The following is a 23771-nucleotide window of genomic DNA, read 5'->3' as shown; positions in this document are numbered from 1 at the left end:
TGGAGTGTAACAACGGTTTGTTTACATCTACATAGCTGCCAAGAAGGTACTTGGTGCAGTGGATAATATTTATTATAATCCACAAACTGCAGGTGTAGGACCAAGGGTGTTGATGGTTCTCTCGTATGACATATTTATTTTAACAGTGGCGATGCATTATGAAGTTTTACAGTCTTGCCTGTGTGTTTTATTTTGCCTGTATTCTAGGGAAGAATGTGTTCTCTGAACTTTTTGCTCTATTTCAAAAACAAGTTAGATAGGACAGACATGTATCACCTCAACTTTTTGGCAAGCTGTGATTATTGAACAGCTTGTAACAGAAGAAATTATACTGTATGTTAAAAAAAACCCCAAACAAACCCAAGAACAACAACTTGAACCACAAAATCAGTATCTGCTTCCTCAGCAGGTCCTCTGGAAGACGACTATGGCTACATTCATCATTTACTATCATAGTAATGACTGTGAATGAACAGAAATGAACAGCTCTAAATCAATGCACAAATATGCACAAATACGTGTAGATTACAATTAACTGCCTGGAATGATGACAATTACGGTGTAACAACCTGGGAAACAGAACAAGTTTTGCACTGTCTAGGGCTCAGAACTCTTAAGCAGATGTAAAAATGATGCAGTTCTTGATTCTCATCTGTCCTGTGAAACTCAAATGCTTGTGACTAAGTGAAAAAAAAAAAAATTCTACAGGTGTTTCGGAAAGTCTGAGTTGAACGAACTCTCCTTACTCAAAACTGATTCCTATCTTTAATAAAGCATAAGAGTTAAGTAAGGCAAGGAGGTATCTTGAGACTTCTTGTGGCTAGTGAGGACTAGCTTTGAATAAATAGACAGAGAACATCTGGAAGAAGGCACAGTCTGCAGACCACGGGCTGCACAAACAGTCTCTTTGTGTGTCTACAAAATATTCTAAATTCTGACTGTCAAGTGCAAACTGAGTTGATGCAGTTCAGTTCCTGAAAGTACTGTAATCTCAAGTTCAAAACATCTATACTTATACTAATATACTCATTACAAATCCATCCTAGTTTTACTATACTACTCTATTAAGCTATGCTTGTAAAACAGACTACCAAATACTATGTTGGATGCAGCAAAGCAGCTTGGTTGTCAAAGGTTGCTATGGTGGGGAAGAAGGAACCCAAAACTCTTCATCCTGATGTTAAGAAAAAACCACAGATCCTTCTTATTTGTTTTTAAAATGAAACAAGCCAATTTTGAGAGTTCCCCATGTATCAGCTAGCAAAAGCTTAGACTTTGTTCCTTGGCCATTTTTTTTTTTATTGCTGCTAAATTCAGTAAGGCAAGACAGTGGGACCCCACAGAAACTTTAAGATGAACAAGGAAGTCTAAAATAAACTACAAAACAAATACAAATCTACACTGAACTGATAAGACTAGGAGGGGCAAGAGGGATATGCCACAAAGCCATTGTCTCTTTGTGTAATTTAATAGGCCGTGATGAGCAAGTACTTAGCTTATTCTTAACTCTGTCCAAAGAGGCTTCTGCTCTGTAATTCAGATGGGTCAAATACAGTGAACGTTAACCTTCTTCTAACAAAGTTCTGATACAAGAGTAAAAAGCAGTGGCTCCAGAGACCAGAAAGGAGACAAGAAGGTGCATTATACTCACTTTTTGTCAGTTCCGCTTGAGAGCTGAGGCAAGGCTTCCAAAGCTTGCTTAAAGCTTGAGCTGCAAGGAAAACAAAAATACTCATATTCCACTGGTACAGGTCTCAGCATTCACAGTTTCTCTCTATAAGTTCCACGGAGATATGCTGTATTTTATCTGTTCTCATTTCAATAAATTAACCAAATATTAACCTGAGTTTCATGTGCAAATTGAACATAAAACAGTCATGGGTTCAAGCAGGCCTCTCGATGCTCCTAATGTGACGTACACCAGACATCAACAGGAATGTTGATGATTTAAGAATATGCTTGACAACCTGGACTCTTCATAGATTCATAGAATAATATAGGTTGGAAGGGACCTCTGGAGGTCTTCAGGTCCAACCCCCCTCTAAAAGTGGGGCCAACTTCAAGGTTAAAGGAGGTTTCTTGGGGCATTATCCAGTCAAGGTGTGAGTAACTCCAAAGATGGGGTTTCCACCCCTCTCCGGGTAACAGATGTGGAACAGAAGTGCAGGCAATGATGCAGGACCTGCACAGATAGGCACAATCTTGTCAGTAAAAAATTAATACGGTGACTTGTGGCAACTATTACTAGTGACAAGTCCAGGAATAAAAAGGCAGCCATGAAGCTCCAGCTTCCAGGGTTCACCGTGCTTTGCTCCCACGCTGACTAGAGACAACGCCACTTCCATTTTATCCAATTTGAGCCAGTGCCAAACAGTTTTCATTTAGAGGTCTTCATCACTATCGGACACTCAGAATAGGGAAGCAAGTCTTTTAAAAGAGAATGCAGTGACACCATAAGATGCTATCTGTGACACTGTGAAGGACCTCAAGCCCTGAAATCTCTCCTACAAAATGTTGATCAGGTGAGAAGATCAAATTGCCATCTGCGGGAACATGTAATGCCAATCCTAACAGAAGTGCAGATGTAAAACCCTAACAGAAGTCTGCATGTAAAATAATGAATGAACCTGCCCATATCCAATCCCCAACGTAATCAACTAGAAATTTCAATTGATCAACTTTACTCAAAACTGCTGACAGCTATCACAGTTTGTCTTTCCATGCCTTGACTGCATCAACCACTGATGCTGCTAAGGCTTTTCTTTCTCCCTTTATATTAATGTGTGAGTGCGTCCCACACTATTTATTTTTGGTCTTGCACCTCACTGAGAAATTATAAATTGCTGAAAGGCTTTTGAAGGCTCTCGTTCTAAGAGACAGTGTGAAGTTGAATTCACTTTCCCTGATTAGGTGTGTGGAAAAGGAGCAGGGTATTGTACAAGCCTGTGGAGAGCCCTAATTTTCCATATCCCTATAAGGGGATCCTGCCAGTGTTCAGTTCTGTAGCCTCTCTGATGTGTCTGGCAGGTTCTTTGCTGTGCGCTTTATGAGATTGCTGTGAAAATCTGGATAAAACTCAGTGACATCTGCTTTTGTCTTGTTTTAGTGTAATTTGCCTCAGCAGCTGAACTGCTGTTAAGAAGTTTTACTTTTTTTTTTTTTTTTAGAGTGGCAAATACTTGTTTATGTCTAAAAATTCAAGTAAAAAAGAAGTAATTATTTTCTTTCAACTGATAAAACTTTGTTAGTATTCTGTTTTTCATATATTAACCTAGCATATCACATATTCTATTTGAAGCAAAATTTCTTAATCCTTAATTTACATTACATTCTTTTGCATGTTTACCAAGGATTCCATTACATTGAAAAAACAGACATTACGGCACATCTTACTTGCTTTCAGGTGTTAGGTATATGGCCACAGTATCTCTCAACGCACAGATTTCAAGCCTTGCCTAAAGACAGAAATACAAATATTGAAACAATGACACAATGTACTTTCATCAAGTGAATAACAGTGTCCCAAAGCTTCATCATTTTAGAGGCAAATATTATTACATATTGCATTTGTAAGAAACCTTGGCTTTCAACAGCTTGTTTCCTGTATTTTTCGTTGCCACACTGCTGTGTCAGGACACTGCTAAAAGGAACAATTTCATACTTTTGATTCAAGTCAAACTGTTTGTATGGTCACTATGTAGCAGTCTAAAAACATTTGTTTGTCTCTCAGCAACAGTAATAAATCTTCAATTCTGTTCCATCTCTTCTGTACTGTGATGGAAAGATACAAGGATGCAACTTTAATTTGTCTTTTGTCTTTTATTATTTTATTTTATTTTTAATTGAATACAGTGAGCTTAACTTCTCACAGCACGGTTTGGCCAGGGAGGAAGGAAACACAAGAGTACAAAAAAAATCTGCCAATACACATTTTATTCTTGGTTTTCCTGTTGAATTTATTTTTTTCCATCAGATGAGGAAGTTGAATGGTTGCACTCTGCTTCTTGTCTGTCACCTGGTGGGCATAAATGCTTGGGGATTTTACTCCTGCACTGTACTGTAGGTCTAGGTATTAATTTTCACCTAGGCAAACTATGGTGGAGAATGAACTCAAAGATGAAAGAAATATCATAGATTGTCCCTTAGTCTTTGAAAAACAATCATTATCATCACAGGTTTTATATGAAATAGAAACATTCTGTATGGGATCAATACTTTAAGTCATTTCATTTAAAACCATAAAGTGAACTTCATCCAAATTCATATTCTGTTCTTGTTCAAAGATAAAATCTAATCCAGTTAGCCATTACAGAAAATGATCTACATTTAGACCCAACTAATATGACATTAATCTTCCAAACCAAAACTTTTTATAATGCAACACAGACATCTAATTCCAGTTATAATGAAAGGGCTTTGGCTTTTAGGTCTTCCCCTCATCTATACCCTAGGTAGGAAACCAGCTGAGATTTGTGCTTTTTTAGTGCCAGAATTTTCTGGCAGAAAATACGACATAGCCACCCACCAATTTTATACTCATAAGAAATGCTTTTCTCACCACAGAATGTTTCACCTCTTTTTGTATGGTGCCCCAAGCTGAACAGCCTTGGACTTTTTGAAGTCCTACACATAAGATTCTGGAGTTGTTCCTACATTTTAGGAGGTAGCGGTACCATGGGGAAGCATCACGTTCTCAGGTACCATAGCCTAAATAAACATGGTAGAAGGGCAAATCCTGCAAAACTGTGGGTCATGGGATGTGGGAACACAGGTTCAGGCTTCTCTTCAGGAATGGGCATTTTTTGATCAGTCTGACCAGGTTCAGTTCACTGTCACACTGCTGCTGTCTGCCAGACAGGATTTTCTATGTTCAGAGGAACAGAAAATGATCAAGAGTGACAAATTTGCAGTAGGGAGAGAAAATTCTTTCAATTATGGGTTTAGGCAGCAAGTTCATATGGTGGGTCGCCTAGTCAAACAAAAATGACATCCGGGTAGCTTTGTTGCTATTCATTGATTTGGTTTTAAATAGGCAATCTTATTTGGCTGCAATCTTCCTATGTTAATTCTCTGTCCAATGCAATTACTACCAGCAATTGGAAAATAAGGCTTGCAATTGGATAATTATTTTCCCATCATAATTCAAGAATGCTGTGATGTACGATGAAAATTGGGAGTTTGCTTTTCTTGCCTGTTACAGCCATCATTGACTCAAAGGGATTTTTTTTGTTTTATAGATATTTTCTTAGAGCCCTTTAAAACTTAGCCAATAGCAAGTACAACTACAAATCCAGCTGTAAATGAAGGCAGCAGTGTAAGAGTATCTCTTCTACCCATACTGCAACAAAGTGCTAATGTAGAAATAGTACAACAGACAAGCGACTAGTTTTGCAAAGACTTGCAAGATCCCATCGCATCATATATTCAAGATTTTTAAATCTCAAAATATCACAAAATTTCTTTTTCTTTTAAAGTAATTTTTGATGACAAGCCAAAGACAGTATTTAACGACATTTCAAACAAGTACCATCATGGTGGTTTTTTAGCTCATAGGATATAGGTAACTTTTTATGCACTCAGACACAAAGACAGCACTAAAATATAATCAAACCCAGGAATCAGTATCCCAAAGAGTATTCAGCCATATATCTGAAATAGGGTTTGTACTAATTCGTTTTATCTCCTTGCTTTCACTGCTACAATAAATCCAACAAACACACAGATTATACCTCTCTGTTATTCTCGGTTTTCTAGATTCAGATGCTTGACAGTACAAAGTATTCAGGTACCTGTAAAGCTCCATTTTTGCTGAAGGATGAAACACACTGCATCAGTCGACTTAGTTCTTCAGAGACTGCTTCTACAACCCTTGACATTACCCGAGGAACTAAGTCTTTGGAAATGGTAAACACCTGATTTTTATGAAAGAAGAATCATGAGCACAATAGCTATATTAAAAGAAATATTTTCTACAGTAACATTTCAGTAAAAAGCATTAAACACTTTGATTGTTTTTTATCAATGGACAAAAAAATTTGCAAAAGCAACTGGAATATGAAGGATTTCTTTTGATCCTTGCCCTGCGCTTTGACCAATCACCTCTGTTAATGGCAATGTTAGCTATATGGTATGTGATAATGACAACTTTCTTGCAGCACCTAAAACCAGCTAGACCTCAAAATACGTGCTCTCAACTGATGGCTGCAGTAGCTAGGCGGTCATACATAGACTGCTGTTTTGTAGATAGAACTTTAAATTTAGGGTTGTGTGACTGACCCAATTACACATTCAGCCACTTTTTACCCATGTATTTTGCTATTTCTTCTAGAATCCTTTACATTTGACCATTGTCAAATGGCTAGTATCTTTATGCTCTATGGCAGAGATAAGCCTTTGAAAGGGTTTGAGAATATGGTGGCATAATGGATTTTCACTTAGATTCTTTCACTGCTGCCATTTATTAGTTCCCTGGCAAAAACATTACACCTCACTGTTTTTTCCATGCATCAAGACCATCTTTTTAACTGCTTATTTGTATAACTTGTTAAAGTGGTACTTGGATCCTCGATTTGAAGTTCAGAATAGCAAACCGCAACACAATAGCAGCGCAAAATTAAACATTAGATTTATGCCTGAAGGAAAGCATGAAGAAACCAATCTTCCTTAAAGGGAGCTTTAAGGAAGCGAGAAATTGTTGGTGAATTAAAAAAAAGGTATGATTTTTCTACTCAGAATTGCGGAAAATGCAAGCCAAAAGGTTGGAATATAGGAGGAAGTGAGATTCTAGGTTAAACAGACCAAACTTGTGTCAAGACTTAAAGGTGATGATAAGTCTGCACTAAAACTGCACAGGATTGGGGGAGAAGATGACACGAGGAACCGAAGATGATGTGACTGCAGTGGTAGGAGAAGGAAAAACTACTGTAGAGTTTTTAAACACTTCCCCCCTCTGACTTCTGCTTTAAAGTGATCTAAAAAAATTAAGTAGTGGAATAATTTTTTGCTAGAATACCTTTGCTTGCTGTGAAGTTTAGGTCTCATGTCTGACAAGGAAATGTAGTAATTAACAGAAGATATTCATATCTGTGCGTAAAAGCAATTGGGGGGGGGGGGAATGCAAGATTCCTACATAGTTTTCAGTGATTTAAGTAATGAATTATGTATCAGGCATCCCATAAAGCTGACCATTCCAAAAGGCAGGTCTGCACCATAGGCTAAGTACACTGACCACGTATGTCAGCTATCAGCTGTTATCATTGCCAATTCAAACACGCGTCCTGTTTTAACTGTTTTGACCCACAAAAGCCAAGTTAGTGACATACTTATCTGTATGGTAAGGAAAAAAACAACCCAGTAACGATTTGGGATGGGGTCATCTTATTCAGCAGCAAATATTGCTGAGCAATTCAACGCAAACATACTAGGAACACGCCCAAAAATCTTCTACTGAGAAGAGAATATTTGTGCCCACAACGAGCACTCTTGAAGTTACTATACGGAATCCAGGAAAAAAAAAAATTCTCAGCAATGGTGAATCATCACAAATTTGCAATAAGAAACCCTTATTTTGATTTCAGTTAAATTTGAATTCAAAGGCAGAGAAACAATTTTCTTTCTAATTCATCCATGCTCGCTGTTCAGCTGATGGTTAATTTTTGCTGTTTCAAACTACAGAAACTTGCAGCCTTGCTAACTAGACTTAAATCTGACCCAGCTTACAGAATTTCACCAGAAAACAGTGGAAATGGGAGTTTCATCTTGACACACGTTTTCATATTTCTGTAGTATTTCACGTCTAGAAATCTGTGAGGCAATGCTATTTGGGCCAAAATCAGTATCGGTCTCAATGAAGTCAGCAAGGCAGTGCACCTTTCTGCTGCGGTAATTTAACGAGTATGCATGTTTACAGGACCAGCTCAATAAGTCACAAATGCCTTTGACTTTTTTAAAGCAACACCTCTCATTTTCATTTTTATTAATTTCCACTACACTGAAAAACAACATTAAAAATTAATTACTTGTTGTTATATATTTTTGGTGCTGCTTATTCCCTCATTCGGAAGCATTTGGTAAAGTCAGCAATGCTTCTTTGAAAACTGCTGTAAGTAAATACCGAAATGGAATCAAAAATATTGCAAGTGATATTTAAAGTTTCTGAAAATATTTTAATTTATATGAATCCTTGTAATTTAAGGGGGAATAAAATAAACAAAAACCTCAAGTGAATCTCATCAGATTTTAAGTAGATGGAAAAGGTAGAGCAGCTATACTTGTGGTATTTCGAAAGGAAAGAGTGATATTACTATCAATGCTTGTACCAGAAGCAATAGTAATCTGGTAACACTCTTGATGATTAGAAGGAAGAGGCTGTAATTTAAAGGACTACAGAAAATTCCTACATATTATCAGAAAAGGCCAAATCACTTCAGCTTTGCAAGCATATTATTTTAATAATAATATTTTAATATGCACTCCCTATCATAAGCCATTACCTACCGCAGTATTTCAAACACAATCTGTGCTGTACAGAGACTATAAAACTTTCTGGTTTTACGTTTTCACTTTTTATCCTATGTACAAGAATGACATATATTGCCTTTTCGCTCCAAGTAGCGTATGTTGAACACTTCTTCCAAAGCGAAGCACAAGCTCATTTTCATAAGTTGTGGAAAATAAAAATCAGAGAAAGTGAGCATCATAGCTATCTATACATCTCTCTCTATATATATTTAATCTGCATGAAAAGGGAAGAATTGAGCTTTAGACTTTGGCTTTCCTCTTTATCAGATAACGGAAACAAAAAGGTGTAATGGAGTGTTACTGAGGATAAACAGGAACTGTTCATCTCCTTCTGCCCTTAAAAAAAAGTTAGCAGTTGCGTACTTGGTTGGCTAAACCTAACACAAAGCACATACATCTATAAAGAAGACACTTCGACAGAGGTACAATTTTCAGGGGTGATGAAAGCCAGGATTTACCATGCAAGTACACTGAAATTATTTGTATGAATGTAAGCATGAAACAATCTGAAGTTTTTCTCACCTCTGCATGCACAGCAATGATATTCACTAATGCTTCTTTCAAATAGTTTCTGACACCTGAAACAAAACAAACAGGATAATTACTTTCATTCTGTTGTCTTAACAAAGCCATAATATTCTACTGTTCAATATTGTACTTTTCTTTCACTAGCACTTTTGCAATTAGAGGCAGAAAGAGAAAGTTCCATAGCCACACCACCAGTCTATTTCCTTTTTCAAATCAAATGGAGAAAGGCACATTTCCTTACAGCAAAAGGTTAAAAAAGCCAGCAGGTTCCTGTTTCAGTATTCTTCTTCTCTGGCAACCCAATTTCACCAACTTTGCAATTTAATAAAAACCTAGTGTTCTTAAAAACTAAATTCTGGATGTCTTGCTAGACTACACATACCGTGGCACAGAACATGCACTACAGCTTGATAAATTCTAAAGAAACAGAGAAGACAAGGGGTTTTGTTTGTATAACAGCCTTCAAAAGATTTTACTACTTTATCAGCTTCTCTGGCTGTAAATTATTAATTACAGATAGAAATAGCAAAGACTCTTGTTTCTCTGAAAGTGGTTTAGAAGATATTACTCATGAGAGTTTAGAGGAGATGTCACGCCTTAGTAGAAATTTCCTCTTGGGGAGGGTGCAGAAGTCAAACAAGCATTTTATTTACTAAGTATATGAAATGCTTGTCAATTTATACTAAAAAGGAACTTCTAAACAGAATGACATCCAGCAGGGTATGCTTTAATTAGGACAGCCTCTTAGTCCCCTATGCTGCTGTAATTCTGGAGTAACTTCCCAGACCTGGACTCCCACTGTCTAAGATCTAAAATAGGTGAAAATCTAAAATTGCCCCATTTGCTTTTCTGGGTACTTCACTTTGTAGGCAAAGGCACATTAGAAAGCATTTAACTCATTAAAGTATGCATAAATGTTGTAAGTGCAACACAAAGTAATGAGAGAGGGTTACTGACCCACATGACCTTAACTTCTGATTTCAATTACTCTAGCATGAATCAGGGGAAGCGCAATGACCCTATCACTCCCTTCAGTATTCAATCGACAGTAAAAGATCAGAATCGTGGACAAAGACTAGTGAGACCACACAGCTCAGAGATCATGGTGTGATTAAGGCTGCTGTTATAAAAATCACAAAGCGAACCTTTAATCAGTTCATCTTACTTGCTCCACCTTTCCTCAGATAACACCGATGCAGCAACTTAATCCTGCTATGAAAAATAGCTTTAAAGGCAGTTAACCAACATCAAAATGAATTATTCTATGGGAGAAGAAGAGAGTAGCGTCTCACAACTGCCATCTCAGTTGTGCTCATTTTTTTAACCACTGGTCCCACAACTCGCCTCAAGATCTAAAAAGGAGACACTTGTTCTTTCTTAGTTAGACAATTACAGACAAACGTTTCACAAATGTAGTAGGACGAAAGGATGACAGGATCCCCCCTTGCGTGAGGTACGAACACCTTCATCGCCTGCGTCTACACTGTGCAACGTGATGCAGCCTGGAGTTTAGATTGGAGGGTGCTTCTGGAGAGCATCACGGGTCTCCTGTTGGAAGTGAGGGTGCTTGGGGGAAAGTAGAGGGAGAGATGTTGAAGAGTGACTCTTGTTCCAGTGTGCAACCAGGACGTAGCTGAGCTCTGCACCCAGGCCCATGTATCAAGACAGTCTCTGTTTCAAAACCTCATTACGAAGAGGCAAGTGTCAAAGAAGATTTTACTGCTCTCACTAAAAGCAGTTTTGTTTCTGAAGATACAAAAGAATCAAGGCCTGTTTAGAAGGAATGTTCTATTTCCACTCTGGAAGAGATGCAAATAACTGAAAAAGGTAAAGAAAAATACAAGCCTTTCCCCACACATTCCAAAACATCTCTAATGTCTTTTCTTGCTACCTTTGTTATTTTCCTTGAAAAAATCTCAGTCATTGTTTCCATTTAAACTAAACCAACAACAAGTCAAACAACATAGTATACTAGGTTGCAAGCTTATAATTTCATGTTATCTTAGTGATTTTTTGCAACAAGGAAGAAGAGAGGGAAGACTACAGCAATATCAGAAATTTCATGAAACTGATTTTTTCTTTTCCTCCCCTGTAACCTGCAAAACAAAGTAAGAATGCTACACACCAGTACTTGAACCACACCAAAAGATCACAGGTATATGTGGAAATACAACACCCCCTTTCTTTTTCCTCTTCTACTGTCTTCCTTCTGCTGCTGCACTCTGCCCCAGTTTAAATCCTCTGCAGGCTTCATAGCAGAGAGGACAAAACTTCTATCATGCCCCACAAGCAAACACAACTAGACCAGGCACCGATGGTTTGCAAATCACATCAAGAGGTACAGGGTGAATTTGGGAGCTGGTTTTCAGTCAACCTCAGGGTGCAAAGTGTTGATTTTGGTCTGCAAACCTGTGGAGTATTCAGTTTTTGGTTGCCTACCGGCCCCATTTTGTGACAGTACGATTTTTCACATGGAAACTGTGTTTTTACTTTGCACAAATGCTGCACAAGATTAAGACTTTGATGGTTTCCCTTCTCTATGAAGGCCTGAGCACCACCAGAGCATGTTCGTTAGTCAATCAAGATTTCACCCGTGAACTAAGCAGCATTTCTTTGCCTCAACTGGTAGTGCTCTAATGAAGCATCTCACTCAAACCCTGGTACAGCTGGCGAGCCATAAGGGAAGGACAGAGAGGGGGCTGCTATGTCAAACAGAGAGGGCAGGTGCGTGTCCTGCAGAGAGAAGACCAGCTGGCTGAGTTGGGAAGAAGTGTTATCAAGGAGGCAAGTGAAAAGCTGGAATGTATAAAGACCGAAGCAGGTGGGTTATGAAAGAGGGTGATGTGGTTCCAAGGAAGGATCTTCATTTCCCACTCATCACACCTAAGCCCCTGAGGTAGCGTGCTGCTGCTTCTCATGCGCTCCTGCAACTTGGCTCACAATAGGAGCTGCTAATTTTGTTTGCTGCTGCTGAGAGCACCCAAATTAAACAACTTTTGACTGTGCTAGTAAAAGTTGCCTATCAACCATGTCTGTGGAAACCTTCCATAACATGTTTCCTTAAGAGTCAGTCACAGAGTTACTGTAACCAGGTGCCATTAATTTCTACAAGCATAAAATACTAATGTCAGCAACATCAGCATGAGGTGTTAAATCCCATTGTCTGGTGGTGCACAGCTAAGAGATAAAATGGTCATGCACGTCTTCTAACTGAAGAATTCAGAATGAATTGACTAAATGGAATTGACATGGAACCTATGGTAAAAATGAAGCAGCTGAGTATTCCACATTGCTAGTCTATCCCAGCTGTACAATAAAATTAACTTAAACCTCAGTGAAAGGGCATAAGAAGACATATTTTATCTTGCACCCTTGTACCATGTACGAGGAGAAATGGGTGAACTGAGAGTTTAAAGGAGATTAGTGCTACTGGGATTGCAAGAAATAATTAGGTGTTCCTGACCTTTCATAGCAGGTCCAGTTCTTCTATGACTGCAGGATCAGGGGGCTCAGCACAAGCTCAAGTATTTCCTCAGTTTCTTAGACAGGTTTTGCAATTTAAAAGCAGATAATTCAGCATAAATTGTGCAAAGCTATGCAGTTTAGAGACAGTCTGTGTATATGAAACTGTAGTTGCCTTAATTGCAGCATCTACCAGTCTAAAAGACCTTGTCTTGGTAAGCTAAACAAGCCAAAGATGGAAAGAAGATGCAATTACACTCCAAAAATGCCAGTAAGTGGAACCAGATGGGGAGAGGAGGGAGAATTAGCTAAGCTGGAGAACAATACAGCCACAATAAAGGAAGGTATAAATGAATTGACCATCAGTAAACTTAGCCTGGAAATTAAAGGTAACAGGTTTGCTCTGACTATGCTATTAAATATGCGGTGTTGTGACAACCATTGCTGTCAGGGAGTCAGTTTCCTGTCGTGAATAGAGCATTAGTAAAAAGGGTATTTCCCCTCAGCCCTTCTTTTTGTCTTACTTGTGAAGGATTTTCATTTTTGCATGTGGAGACAAAGGCAAACATATCTAAATGTCAGGACCTGCAGGCATAGTTAATAACTGTACTATATTTTGGAAAATTACAATTAAAAAATATCCACTTTCTGATTTATATCACTGCACTGTTTGTGGCAGGCTTTGTTGAAGCAAAGTATTACTTTTCTGGAGTATGATTCACTGGAAATACAAGCAGTGGCATCCAACTGTGAATTTGTTGTGAAATTCATTTAAAAGCGAAAAAATTCTGTCTAGAATAGAATTTTTGTGCAGCTTTCTCTACGACTGTTCAGCAGCCTACGCAATTACAGTTTTTGGGACACCATGCTGCCAGTCCTATTATACAGCACTGAAAGCTAATGCACCATATAACTGTAGGTTGCAACTATTAGGCTAATCAAGTGAAACATAACATTCTTAAGTCTCAAATACCTCTTATTTAGCATATTGAAGCACAAATACAATGCCTTTCCATAGCTTCTGACAGAAACGTGTTAAAGAAAGTCTCAACAAGCCCTTGCAATTTCTCTCAGGAAAATGTTATTATTCTGTTACAGCATTAATGCATTCCACTCCCACTCTATTCTTAACACTGAAGACTCTACTTGCTGGAATTCTAGCTGCCACTAACAAAGCCCCAGTACTACTCTAAAGAAAAATGGATGGGAAGACTTAAGACATAAAAATGAAGGACAGTTTCAGCCATCAACTATCACAACGGCTGACAGAAACTTTAAAATAGCACCTTCCAATTTTGGGCCCTCCACTGTACTTTTTACTGGTGAAACATCTAACAAGATGATCCACTAAATTTAATCTCCAGTTTACATCACCTATTCAATTTTTAATTTTTTTTTTTTAACAAATTAAATCTGTCAGAAAGTCTACATTTACAAGCAATTTTAACAATATTGTAAAGCTGTAGCAAGGATGACTGTGTGAACTATGGGAAAAGCAGAAGGGAAAAAGATTTGTGGTTCTGAGGAGTAACAGAAACTAAACTTCTAGCTTGCCAATGCAGGAGTCATTCAGGAGATCTTCAGATGGCGTAGCGCTACCAGTTGTCCCACATGTAGTTCTCAGAGCTATGTTTCCCCCAAGTACTTAGATGACAGCATTCTACTACGAAACCTCCAAAGTGACTGAATAAGCATGCAAAAGCTGGAACTGCAATACCATATGCGTAATTTTAAGACACAAAGAGGCTATGAAAACTTGCACGCACAAATAGAGCAAAAGTTGCACACACAGTAAAACTGAACTTATCAGGATGCTTTTTCTGTGCCAGAAGCCAACACAGGTCTTCAAATGTTCCCAGTCCTTCTAGAGTAACTTGATAGAAAGAGAAAGGATATGACCGTCAAATATCGTTATGTCTTCTGCATATTCAAGAGTTCAAAGAATGAACTGAAGTTCAGCTAGGACAACTGAAGTATGCGGGGAATTTTAACCCAGGCAACTTGGGTTTGACATACTTTAATTCTTGTGAGATTGGAACCTCATTTGAGATGGACAACTGGGAAGCTAACTTTGCCACTTCCTCTCACTCAACAAGCCTTTCAGCTTGCCTGTTGTGCAAAAAGGAAGAAGGGAGGATAAAAGCACGTAACTGTTTAGAAAAAGTAGGTGGTGTCAGTAGGTACCTCTGCTCATCGGCAGTAAACCGCACCAGACACAAGAATGAGAGGCTATGAAGGGTCAAAAGAAAAAAAAATTCTGAGGCAAATTCACAGTCAAATAAAAATCAGGCAGAAATACTAAAAGCTGCTGCTCTTCTGTGGAGGATTTAGAAAAGCCATCCCCAGGGTTTTCTATACTTTGATAGCTGTCACTCAATTCTGGATTTTTTTTTTGAAAAGCAAAGAAGGAGAAGGATTCAACAAAGAGGAATGAATGGTTCTTTATACATTGACCAAGCTACCAGTCCTGTTTCCAGACTGAGTTGACTGGCTTATTAGAAACCTAAGCTCTGAGGGACTGACACTGAAATGAGCCTTGGGTAGGCACAGAGCCACCAATTCAGGAAAGAACAGAGAGCATTCTGGCCTCTGTAGGAGGTCAGTACTCGCACAGGCAAGCAACTGCTGCTGGTGGTAGCAATGTTTCTTAGTGCCTCTGAAAAGAGAGCACTAAATTTGTTGGCCTTGAGGCTTGAACATGACTTGGTAGAGCTAGGAAAACTGATGCCTGGGAGTATGAAATTTCAAATTTTAAACCCATCCATTTGTATGCAATATTTTTACAATTTATTGTTCTGTTTGGTGAGTTACGCCAGTAACAGTCAATCAGTCTGAAAACTTTTTTTTGCCTGATTACTTTTTAATAAAAACTTTCCTCAAAAATAACAATAAAGAGAATTTGGTGATCTAAAGAGATTAAAATTTTCATATCTAGCTGCACAGCACCAATACTTGACTGTTCCTGGATGTTTCATTTGCTATACTGATAGTAAATTTAGAGGAGGACAAATGGAAAAAAAAAAAATCATCTGGTCTGTTCTAAGGAAGGCACCTGCTTTTTAAATTATTTGATATATATTCTTTTCAGTTACATTACACCCTATTGCCAGATTTAACTGAATCGATATTGGAAATGTTCATCTCCAAGCTTCAGATATATGGTACCAAACTTTACAGCAAGTCACAAAGTGTTTTGAACTGTATGTCAGTTAAGCTCCTGCAGCTCTTCTCTAAGGTTTTTAATCTGCTATGTGAAACTGCTGGAAAAAAAACCCTGCACACATCTACTGCAAGTCGTTAATCAGTGCTGTGTAGTGCACATTAAAAAAGAAACTAATGAATGGTATCCACAAAGCCATGTAACTTCTTTAAACAGTCTGATTTTAACTGTTAAATTTTCTCTAGGTTCTGGCTGCATCGCAGCTGAAGCAGCAACAGCAGTATTTAACAACTGCTTTAACTACAATTATTCTAGCACGATCTCCAGTGTGGTCAAGACATTTTTTCCTCCACGAAACTCATGTTACAAAAGCCGCACTACGGGCTAGCAGGAAACCCTGTGGGATGGCAGCCTATTATTTGTGTTTCTGCAGCTCTTGGAAAGGCAGACCATGCTATGCAATACACCAAGTGAGCATCGTCCTGCCCCGTGCAGCCTGCTTGGGGGTTTCAAGGTTTGATGGATGTCTCCTGACAAACCAAGCTGCCCGACTGCCCGACACACACCACAGAATTTCACTTTTCAATCTAACCTAACCCATAACTTCCGACTAAAATCAAGTAATCTCTTTTTGAAAACTAAAAATACAAACAGGTGAGACAAAAATGGGTGGGAGGGGGAAGAGGCACTAAAAAGTGAAACATTGTCTGAGGTTGCAGCAGGTCAGCAGAGTAGTCAGCACTGTCTCATGCAGAAGCTGCTACAAAAATTAAAAAGAGATACCTGTGAAGATATGCCTTGGTACACAAATTTTGATTTAAGAGATCTACTGAATAGCTCCAGGCTTCCCATACTTATGGGTGACTGACTGACACCTCCTACAGCATGATGAAAATCTATCAACTAACTTATCCCAAGAAATGAACAAGAGGTAGCACAGATGAAAAGTGAAAATTAAAATGAACAAAGTATTTTTATTTTTAGTATGCAGCCTTCCAAATAAACATGATTTATAATATACTTTGCATGTAAAGTATTTCAGAGACTCAGGCTACAGAACTATGAAGTATGTTATAGCAAAAATTGTTTTACATTATGCTGGTATTATGAAGTTATTTTGAATAAATTTATTTGTTGACTCTTTCAGAACACTTGGATTTGAAAAAAAAAAATATATATACATTATACATGCAAGTTGTATTTTAGAATTAAGTGTCCAGGATGACATAAAAGAAGAGGGTGGCATCTGCTACCTATGAGGACCAAGAGCATGTCTGAGGCTACATGAAATGCATTTGAATCAAGGTGTTGTCCCCCAAAACTATTTAAAAATCTAACATTTATAATCAGGGAAAATTTAATGTGACCAATAGTTTGTTTATTTCAAACGTAGGAATTAACTGAAATAATTAAGATTCCATTATGAATGAAAACTTCATATGTTTCTAGAACAACAAACCGTATTTGCCTCATTAGAAAATACCGTAAATTATTATTATTGTTTCTGGAAAATAATTGTAAAAGTTAGCTACTATTTGCAATTACTATAGTGAATGCAATATCTTATTTAGAGAAGTAGTGGTTTAATTTCCAAGAAGTCTATACCCCTCAAGATAGTCTCCTAACCGTGGAATAGACAGAAACCTAACTTGTTTGCAGACATGAGCCTTTCATGATCTGCAGCACTGGTACAAGAGTATGTCATGCTATTGTACTGAAGTCCCCCCACCCACGCAGTGATATAATCTAACATGACATCTTGCAGATGTTAAAAAAGATGTTAAAAAAAAAAAGTAGAGAAGTAACGTGGAATTTCCCCATGGACCTAACAGAGCAGCTTGTCTCCACTTGTTGCAACAGCACACAGGTTTCCCCCTTCAAATACGGTTGATAAGAAGTCAGCTTCAAATACTGGTGTAGTACCAGTGGCCTGTTTTCTAAATTAAGGTAGCTAAACAAGCCTGTTTCTTTCTTCCTAATTACTAAAAACGTATTTGCTATCACACTTTGAAACACACTTTGTTGTTTGCCCTGGATAAAAACATTTTTAGAAAACTAGGATGCTAAGAGCAGAACGCTTATATCTGGCAGTAGCTCTAAAAATAGAAGAGCTCCATCAGATCATAACCTTTACCACCACTTAAGCTGCTTTATTTATGATATTCTCTCCTCATTTTGACTCACAAATCATTTTCAAGTTGGTTTTAAAAAAGCTAATAATTAGTAGCTGTCAAAAACCAAATAATGAGTAACACAAAGAAAGGCTCTCATTTAGTTATTGCTTCTGCTTTGCCCAAAGAAATATGGACACTTCCTCTTAGAGAACTAAATGGATATCATCATGTTCAGTAAATTCCTTACTTCACAGTAAGATTTATGCAGTTTGATTAATAATATTATTTTTACTACCTTTTACTACCAAACACGATTATATATATTTCAAAAAACCATGTGCATAGTATATTAACAACTAAATATAGGCCCATGTAAAAGAAAGGGTAAAATTGGAGGAAAACAATTATTTAAAACCAATCTAGAACCAAAGACACAATTACAGTGTTGACTGACTTTTATGTATTCACATCATACACCTGAACCAACTGAAATGTCATACAACTGCTCCACTGTTATTAAAGCAGAAAAAAACCACTTACAGACAGTGACTCCAGAACCTCATTTGAATTTAACCAAGAATGTAAAGTAGTTCTCTAGGCCACTTCCTGCTATTGCTGGAAACATTCCCTCCTTTAAACGGAGATGGATTTCAAGGTACTGTACTTAGTGTTGTTTTGAGGGTACATTCAGAAGAAAATGTGAACGTGTAGGCAAACTGGAAACTCTCTGGAGAGATTACCCACTTATTTAACCACATTTCCTGTTTTTCACCCGTTTGTCCTAAGTTAGTCCTTAGACTACTGACAAAAATAGATACAAGCACTCTATAAATAGCTTATTAGCAGGTCTTTCTTGGTAAAACTGAAAATGTTTTGATAAATCTATTGTTCTTACTAGCTCCATACTAATTAAACTGTGAATCTGATTAATGTTTCCTTGAAATTCTTCTCTGCATAGCTCATGGTAATTATAAACATACAGCACCTTAGGAATCAGAGAAAAAGTCGTAAAAACTAATAGTGACTTAAAAAATAGCTATCAATAATTGAAGTTTAATGAAGAAATTACCAGTAATCTACCCGGGAAAGTGCTTTTACAAAGTGCAGTTCTGAAGCAAGGGAGGACAGAGCCTGATTGCTGAGAGTCGGAACCTAGCTAAATACTTTGAGATCTGAATGCTAGAGTGCTACATTTTTGAATTAGTTGCCTTGTTCATATTTTCAGCCATGACACCATGTTGATGTTATACAGTGAATGTCACTCAAAGGACTTGACACAAGTAGCCACAAAATTACTTTCCAAAACTGTTAAACATGAAGGCTCTCAAGACTTATGTTACTTGTAGTTTTTGAACTACTTTAAATCAAGCAATAGAAATTATGTGACGGTGTTCGAAGAACCTGAAAGCTTCTGTGTTTCAGCTAGCTTGGAGTAGCAAGAGCTCTAAAGACTGCCAATACTGTGATTAATACCTTTGTCTATGCATGAACTTCAGTCTACAAGAGGAGAACATCAAAAGAGAGTAATACTGATTCTGTGCCCTTGTGTGTCTTTTAAAAAGAAGCTGCTGAGGCTGTTCTGAACTTCCTGCTACTCCACCAAACCTGCCAGAAGGATCTGAGGGACAGCTGAAGACGGCTGCAATCCAAACAATACTTGCTGCTTTCTGATCCTTACCACACACGGTAAAATCCACTGCTTCTTGGGACAGAATATTATCTGCTTTACTGTTAAGATAAGGAGCAAAACCTGTAAAGCCCAAAAACTGCAACAGGAAATGTGAAGCCCAATAGTGCTTCACTTGGGAAGAAGAGATGTTTGCTAGCATCTAATACTTAAAAGATGTGCAGGTGTAGCTGAATGATATGCATGCATTTTATCAGGAGAGTTTTGTTAAGAGAAGGATTTACTTTCATTTCTTCCATCAAATACAGTAACAGAAAGCGTAAAGAGCCTTTTACCAACCCAGACCTGAAGGTCATGAGCAAAGGATGCGGCATACTGTACTGAGAATTGAACCATGAAGACTCAAATTACTTGAATTATTGCAGAATAAGCCAAATTTCAACCTGTTCATCTGGTAACAAGAATGTAAATGGCAAAAGGAAAAAAAAATCCAAACACTCTAAACCAAAGGCCTCTGCACCAATGTAAAAAACCCCACCACCTACTTCGGATCTTATGGCCATACACACCTCTTCATCTAAGCATACACAGGTATCAGCTCACCCAAATCACCACTTGTAAACAAATGCATCAACAACCCTTGGCTGAGCCCAGTACCTGAGATATACCACCCACAGAAAAAGCTGTCACTTAAGTATTAACAATAGCATCTGGCACAGTTACAGCCATTAAATGGTGCTCTACATGCACAGTTGCCTCATCAATTTGTGGCTGCAACCTGTGAACACAAACGAGACAGAATACAAACACTTCACAGCCAACAGTGTGCGGCCCTACAGATTTAGCAGCACTTAAGAAAACCCCAATCTCACCATTTCCACTGCAGCAATAATAGTGTTGGGGCTGTTGACTCTTTTTTGCACTGAATTAAGTGGCTCTACATGTTTGACTTAGGGGAAACCCAACAGTATCAAATAATCACAACTATCAGATATTTAAAGTATCTGATTTGAGGTAGATTAAAGAAAAAAAATTGCATTATGAGAAAACACATTTCACCCGACTACAACACAACATATACTACCCAAAACAAAACCACTGGTCTCGCTGAGTGGGGAAAAAATAGGTTCTACAGAATGAAATTTATGTGCAAGATTCTTAGATATAACAAACCCTTCATCTTGACTTGAAAACAAATACATCTAAGCATGCTTCAGTACTAACTGAATGGTTTTTACCAGCAATCCATTAGCTGTAGGATGGCTTTCTAAGCAAATACTGCTTCATTCCCCCCAAGGAAAATTTCTTAAATTTTTAACAAATTCTCTCCCCATCTTCTGCCTCTCACCATTTTCAGCATATAATAGTCATAGCATTATGCATATAAGTTCTATTATCACTAAATTTCCACTAAGAACAATTTTAATGCTGAAGGATTTTCTTTTGATAAAACAGAGAGTGTTAATAACTTGCATGTAAGGTGTTGAAAAATCAACAGGGCACACATCCCTGGTATGACTAGGTTCCCATCAGTTCTAGCACTTTGTAAGGCAGGATTGAGATCTTTCTGTGTATATCAGTATATTTGGCAGAGCGGGAACTTAATTGCTGTTTTCTGGCCACAGAAAGTACATTCTTAACTTTCCAATGTCTGTGAGCAAGAGAAACACTGAGACAAGACACAATATTGCATGTAAGAGGGGACAGATCGCTTCATATGCATATGTATATTTGATATATATTAGACATATTTTCAAAAAGCCATCTGAATCAACAGTTTTCTCATGAAACAAAGTTAGAGCACCCTGACCAAGAAACTGCTCTGCTACCTAAAAGCTCTTTTTGATTTTGGGGTTTTTTTTCAGATTTCAGAAAAATAGAGAAACTGCAGAACAGAGCAGCTGGTGGGTGGTGGACATACTAGAGTATTATCATCTTGTAAAACTAATACCCACGTTCTTCTGAAGTCTGGTACTCATATCATTTCCAGTACTGTATCCTGTTTGCCATTTACCTAAACCATTTTCCAAATTCTTCACAAGTGAGCCACATAGGAAAAAAGAAACCAATTGCACCCCTTCACAATTTTGACGGAGACTTCCAAAAGCCTGAGTGTGGTAACTCATCATATCTGGTAGTCCTTGCCAACCCCAGACGCATCTCTCACTTTACAGGTGCGCAGATTAATAAGGCCCAGTCACACATCCAGTGGTGGACTGGGCATCAGCAGGGGGGTGGGAGTCAGCAACGCGGACTAACCTCTTCACACTGCCCCCAGATCCCCCAATATAGAAGGATTTATATAATGGCAAGAAGCGTCAATTTAAAAAGATGTGTTACGCAGATAAAAGAGGGTAGCTATATGCACCATAACGATACAGAATGACCAATTCAATGGGAAAAGCAAGTCACTTCTTTAATTGTAAGGTATACTAAAAATCAACATCTCTATCAAAACTGAGAACAGTTGAATCCAAAAATTTCAAGCAATATTTCCTTTCATTAACACAAACGAAGCATAGTCTGCAAGAATATTCATTTATTTCTTTCAAACACATCATTTTTAAGGCACCCTGAAGGTGTCCTTTCATGATTTTATAAAACCTAAAATTATTAAAACCTTTCAAAACACAGACTCGCTCAGGAAACTGTGTGTTATTCTCATAATTCCTGAAGTCACTGGTATTATAATAATAGCCTGTCATATGCAAAATGACAGCAATTTCATAAACGAAGAATGGGCTTAGAGATATACTATGTTTATGAATTTACTTCGGTTGTCACTCAAATATTATTATTATGAGAAATGAGAAAACTGAAGCCAACCGATCCAACAGAGACCAATTTCACAAATAAAGTATTTGGAACAGTACAGACACTAATTATTTTAGTGTCCAGTTATGTTCTGCATCTGTCTAACCTTCAAGCTATAGAAAAAGAACCTTAGTCATCAGTAAAACACATCCTATGTTTACTACAGTGAGTTAAGACAATACGCTTTGTTAAGTTAAGAGAAGGCAAACGTGGCAAAATGAAATAGAGTATGGGCTTTTTAGAAGAGGGTTTTTTTTTTTTAAAGTAAGAAACTTTAAAGGTGGTGCTTTAAGAAAAAAAAAATACTAGCAGCAATAAGATACACAATTTTCCTGTCTTTTACACTATAGTTGTTAGTACAATTAATGATTTTTATAATTACGATTTTTTTTTTAAAGTTCCTATTTCTATTGAATTATATCAGAAGTATAATGGTAACAAGCAGGCCAAAATAACTTTTTCAAAGATGTGGCACAAATATAATATAAAAAGCCCAATACTTTTGGAATCTGATACTGCAAAGGTCTGTGAATATTCTTAAAAAATGCAAGTGGTCAGTCACCACACTGAAAGAAACCACAGGACTGGCTTTTAATATTTTTACTTTCTTCCAAATTGCTTTGTGTATCATTTGTGGATACATGGAATTTTATCTGTCTGTAGTAACAAAATTCAGCAAGTTGGCAACTACATCAAAGCCAGGGTATTGGCTTACAAGCAAACAGCTACAGGTAGCAGTATTTTGTAGGCACGGTGGAAGTATCAAAGTCATGGGAAAGATCTGACCGAAGAAAGGGACCTCGGTTACAGATGCAGTGGATTCTTTGGAAGATGTAGGAGGTGGTGCTCTGCTTCATTTCACCAAATTTTAGTTCTACGGTAAAATCTAGTCTATTTTTCAGACTTGGTAATATGTGATGACTTTGATGAGGCAGTCATCATTTTGACTTTCAGCCAGTCCTTACTTCTACCAATATGCGTCTTTAAAACTGCATCGTGTACTGCAGTCAAATGCACGTAGATCAGCAAATCAGTAATAATTACTCATAAGAGTATACCTTAAATTTATGCCAAACCCCATGAATTTCATGTAGAGTTTTATTTATCTGTCTAAATAAACAGTGAGTTGGAACCAGACCACAGCAGCTTGTAGAGATGTTACTGCAGTAAAAAAACCCCAACTAAACAAAAACCCCCAAAACCCCAAACCAAACTCCCCCCTCCCCCCTTACTGCCCTCTACTCTGCTAAGAAAAAAAGAAAAAAAAAGATAAAAAAAAATGCAGGGCACATACAATATTCAGTGAGAGCACATATTTATCCTATTTATTAGAGTGAAGGTGAGAACTTGCACTGGATTCCAATGTTACTATTTCATAGTTTTTTCACTTCCAAGTTTCACTGAATCCGTACAGCATTTTGAAAAGGGCATGGATTTGAAATGAAGAATGTCTTTGCATGACCTGAACAATAGATCCTTAAAAATTGTTCAAGTCCAAAATTAACATTTGGAAGCTATCTGGACTCAGGACTGACCCACAATAACT

The 23771-nt window shown here is 37.6% G+C and overlaps 1 protein-coding gene across 3 annotated transcripts in view; it reads right to left on the bottom strand.

Annotated features, from left to right (window-relative positions):
• Positions 1-23771, bottom strand: part of EXOC2 (exocyst complex component 2) — a 136256-nt gene that overhangs the window by 2749 nt on the left and 109736 nt on the right. The window contains exons 24-28 of one of the 3 annotated variants that reach the window (XR_008575767.1): positions 9043-9098; positions 5790-5912; positions 3394-3455; positions 2303-2427; positions 1739-2182 (exon numbers count right to left, since the gene is read on the bottom strand). Coding sequence is in view for 2 of the 3 variants with exons in the window: in XM_054815814.1 (XP_054671789.1) it covers positions 1652-1711; positions 3394-3455; positions 5790-5912; positions 9043-9098 (301 nt within the window). In the remaining variant the exon portion in view is untranslated. Of the gene's footprint in view, positions 1-1651; positions 1712-1738; positions 2428-3393; positions 3456-5789; positions 5913-9042; positions 9099-23771 lie in introns of those variants that run through there. The other 2 variants (XM_054815814.1, XM_054815815.1) reach the window with 2 other exon arrangements.

Source organism: Grus americana, chromosome 2 (assembly GCF_028858705.1).
Source record: "Grus americana isolate bGruAme1 chromosome 2, bGruAme1.mat, whole genome shotgun sequence".
In the NCBI taxonomy this organism is placed as follows: Eukaryota; Metazoa; Chordata; class Aves; order Gruiformes; family Gruidae; genus Grus; species Grus americana.
The sequence above is the reverse complement of the archived record's forward strand: the minus strand, read 5'-3'. Positions and strand labels throughout refer to the sequence as shown.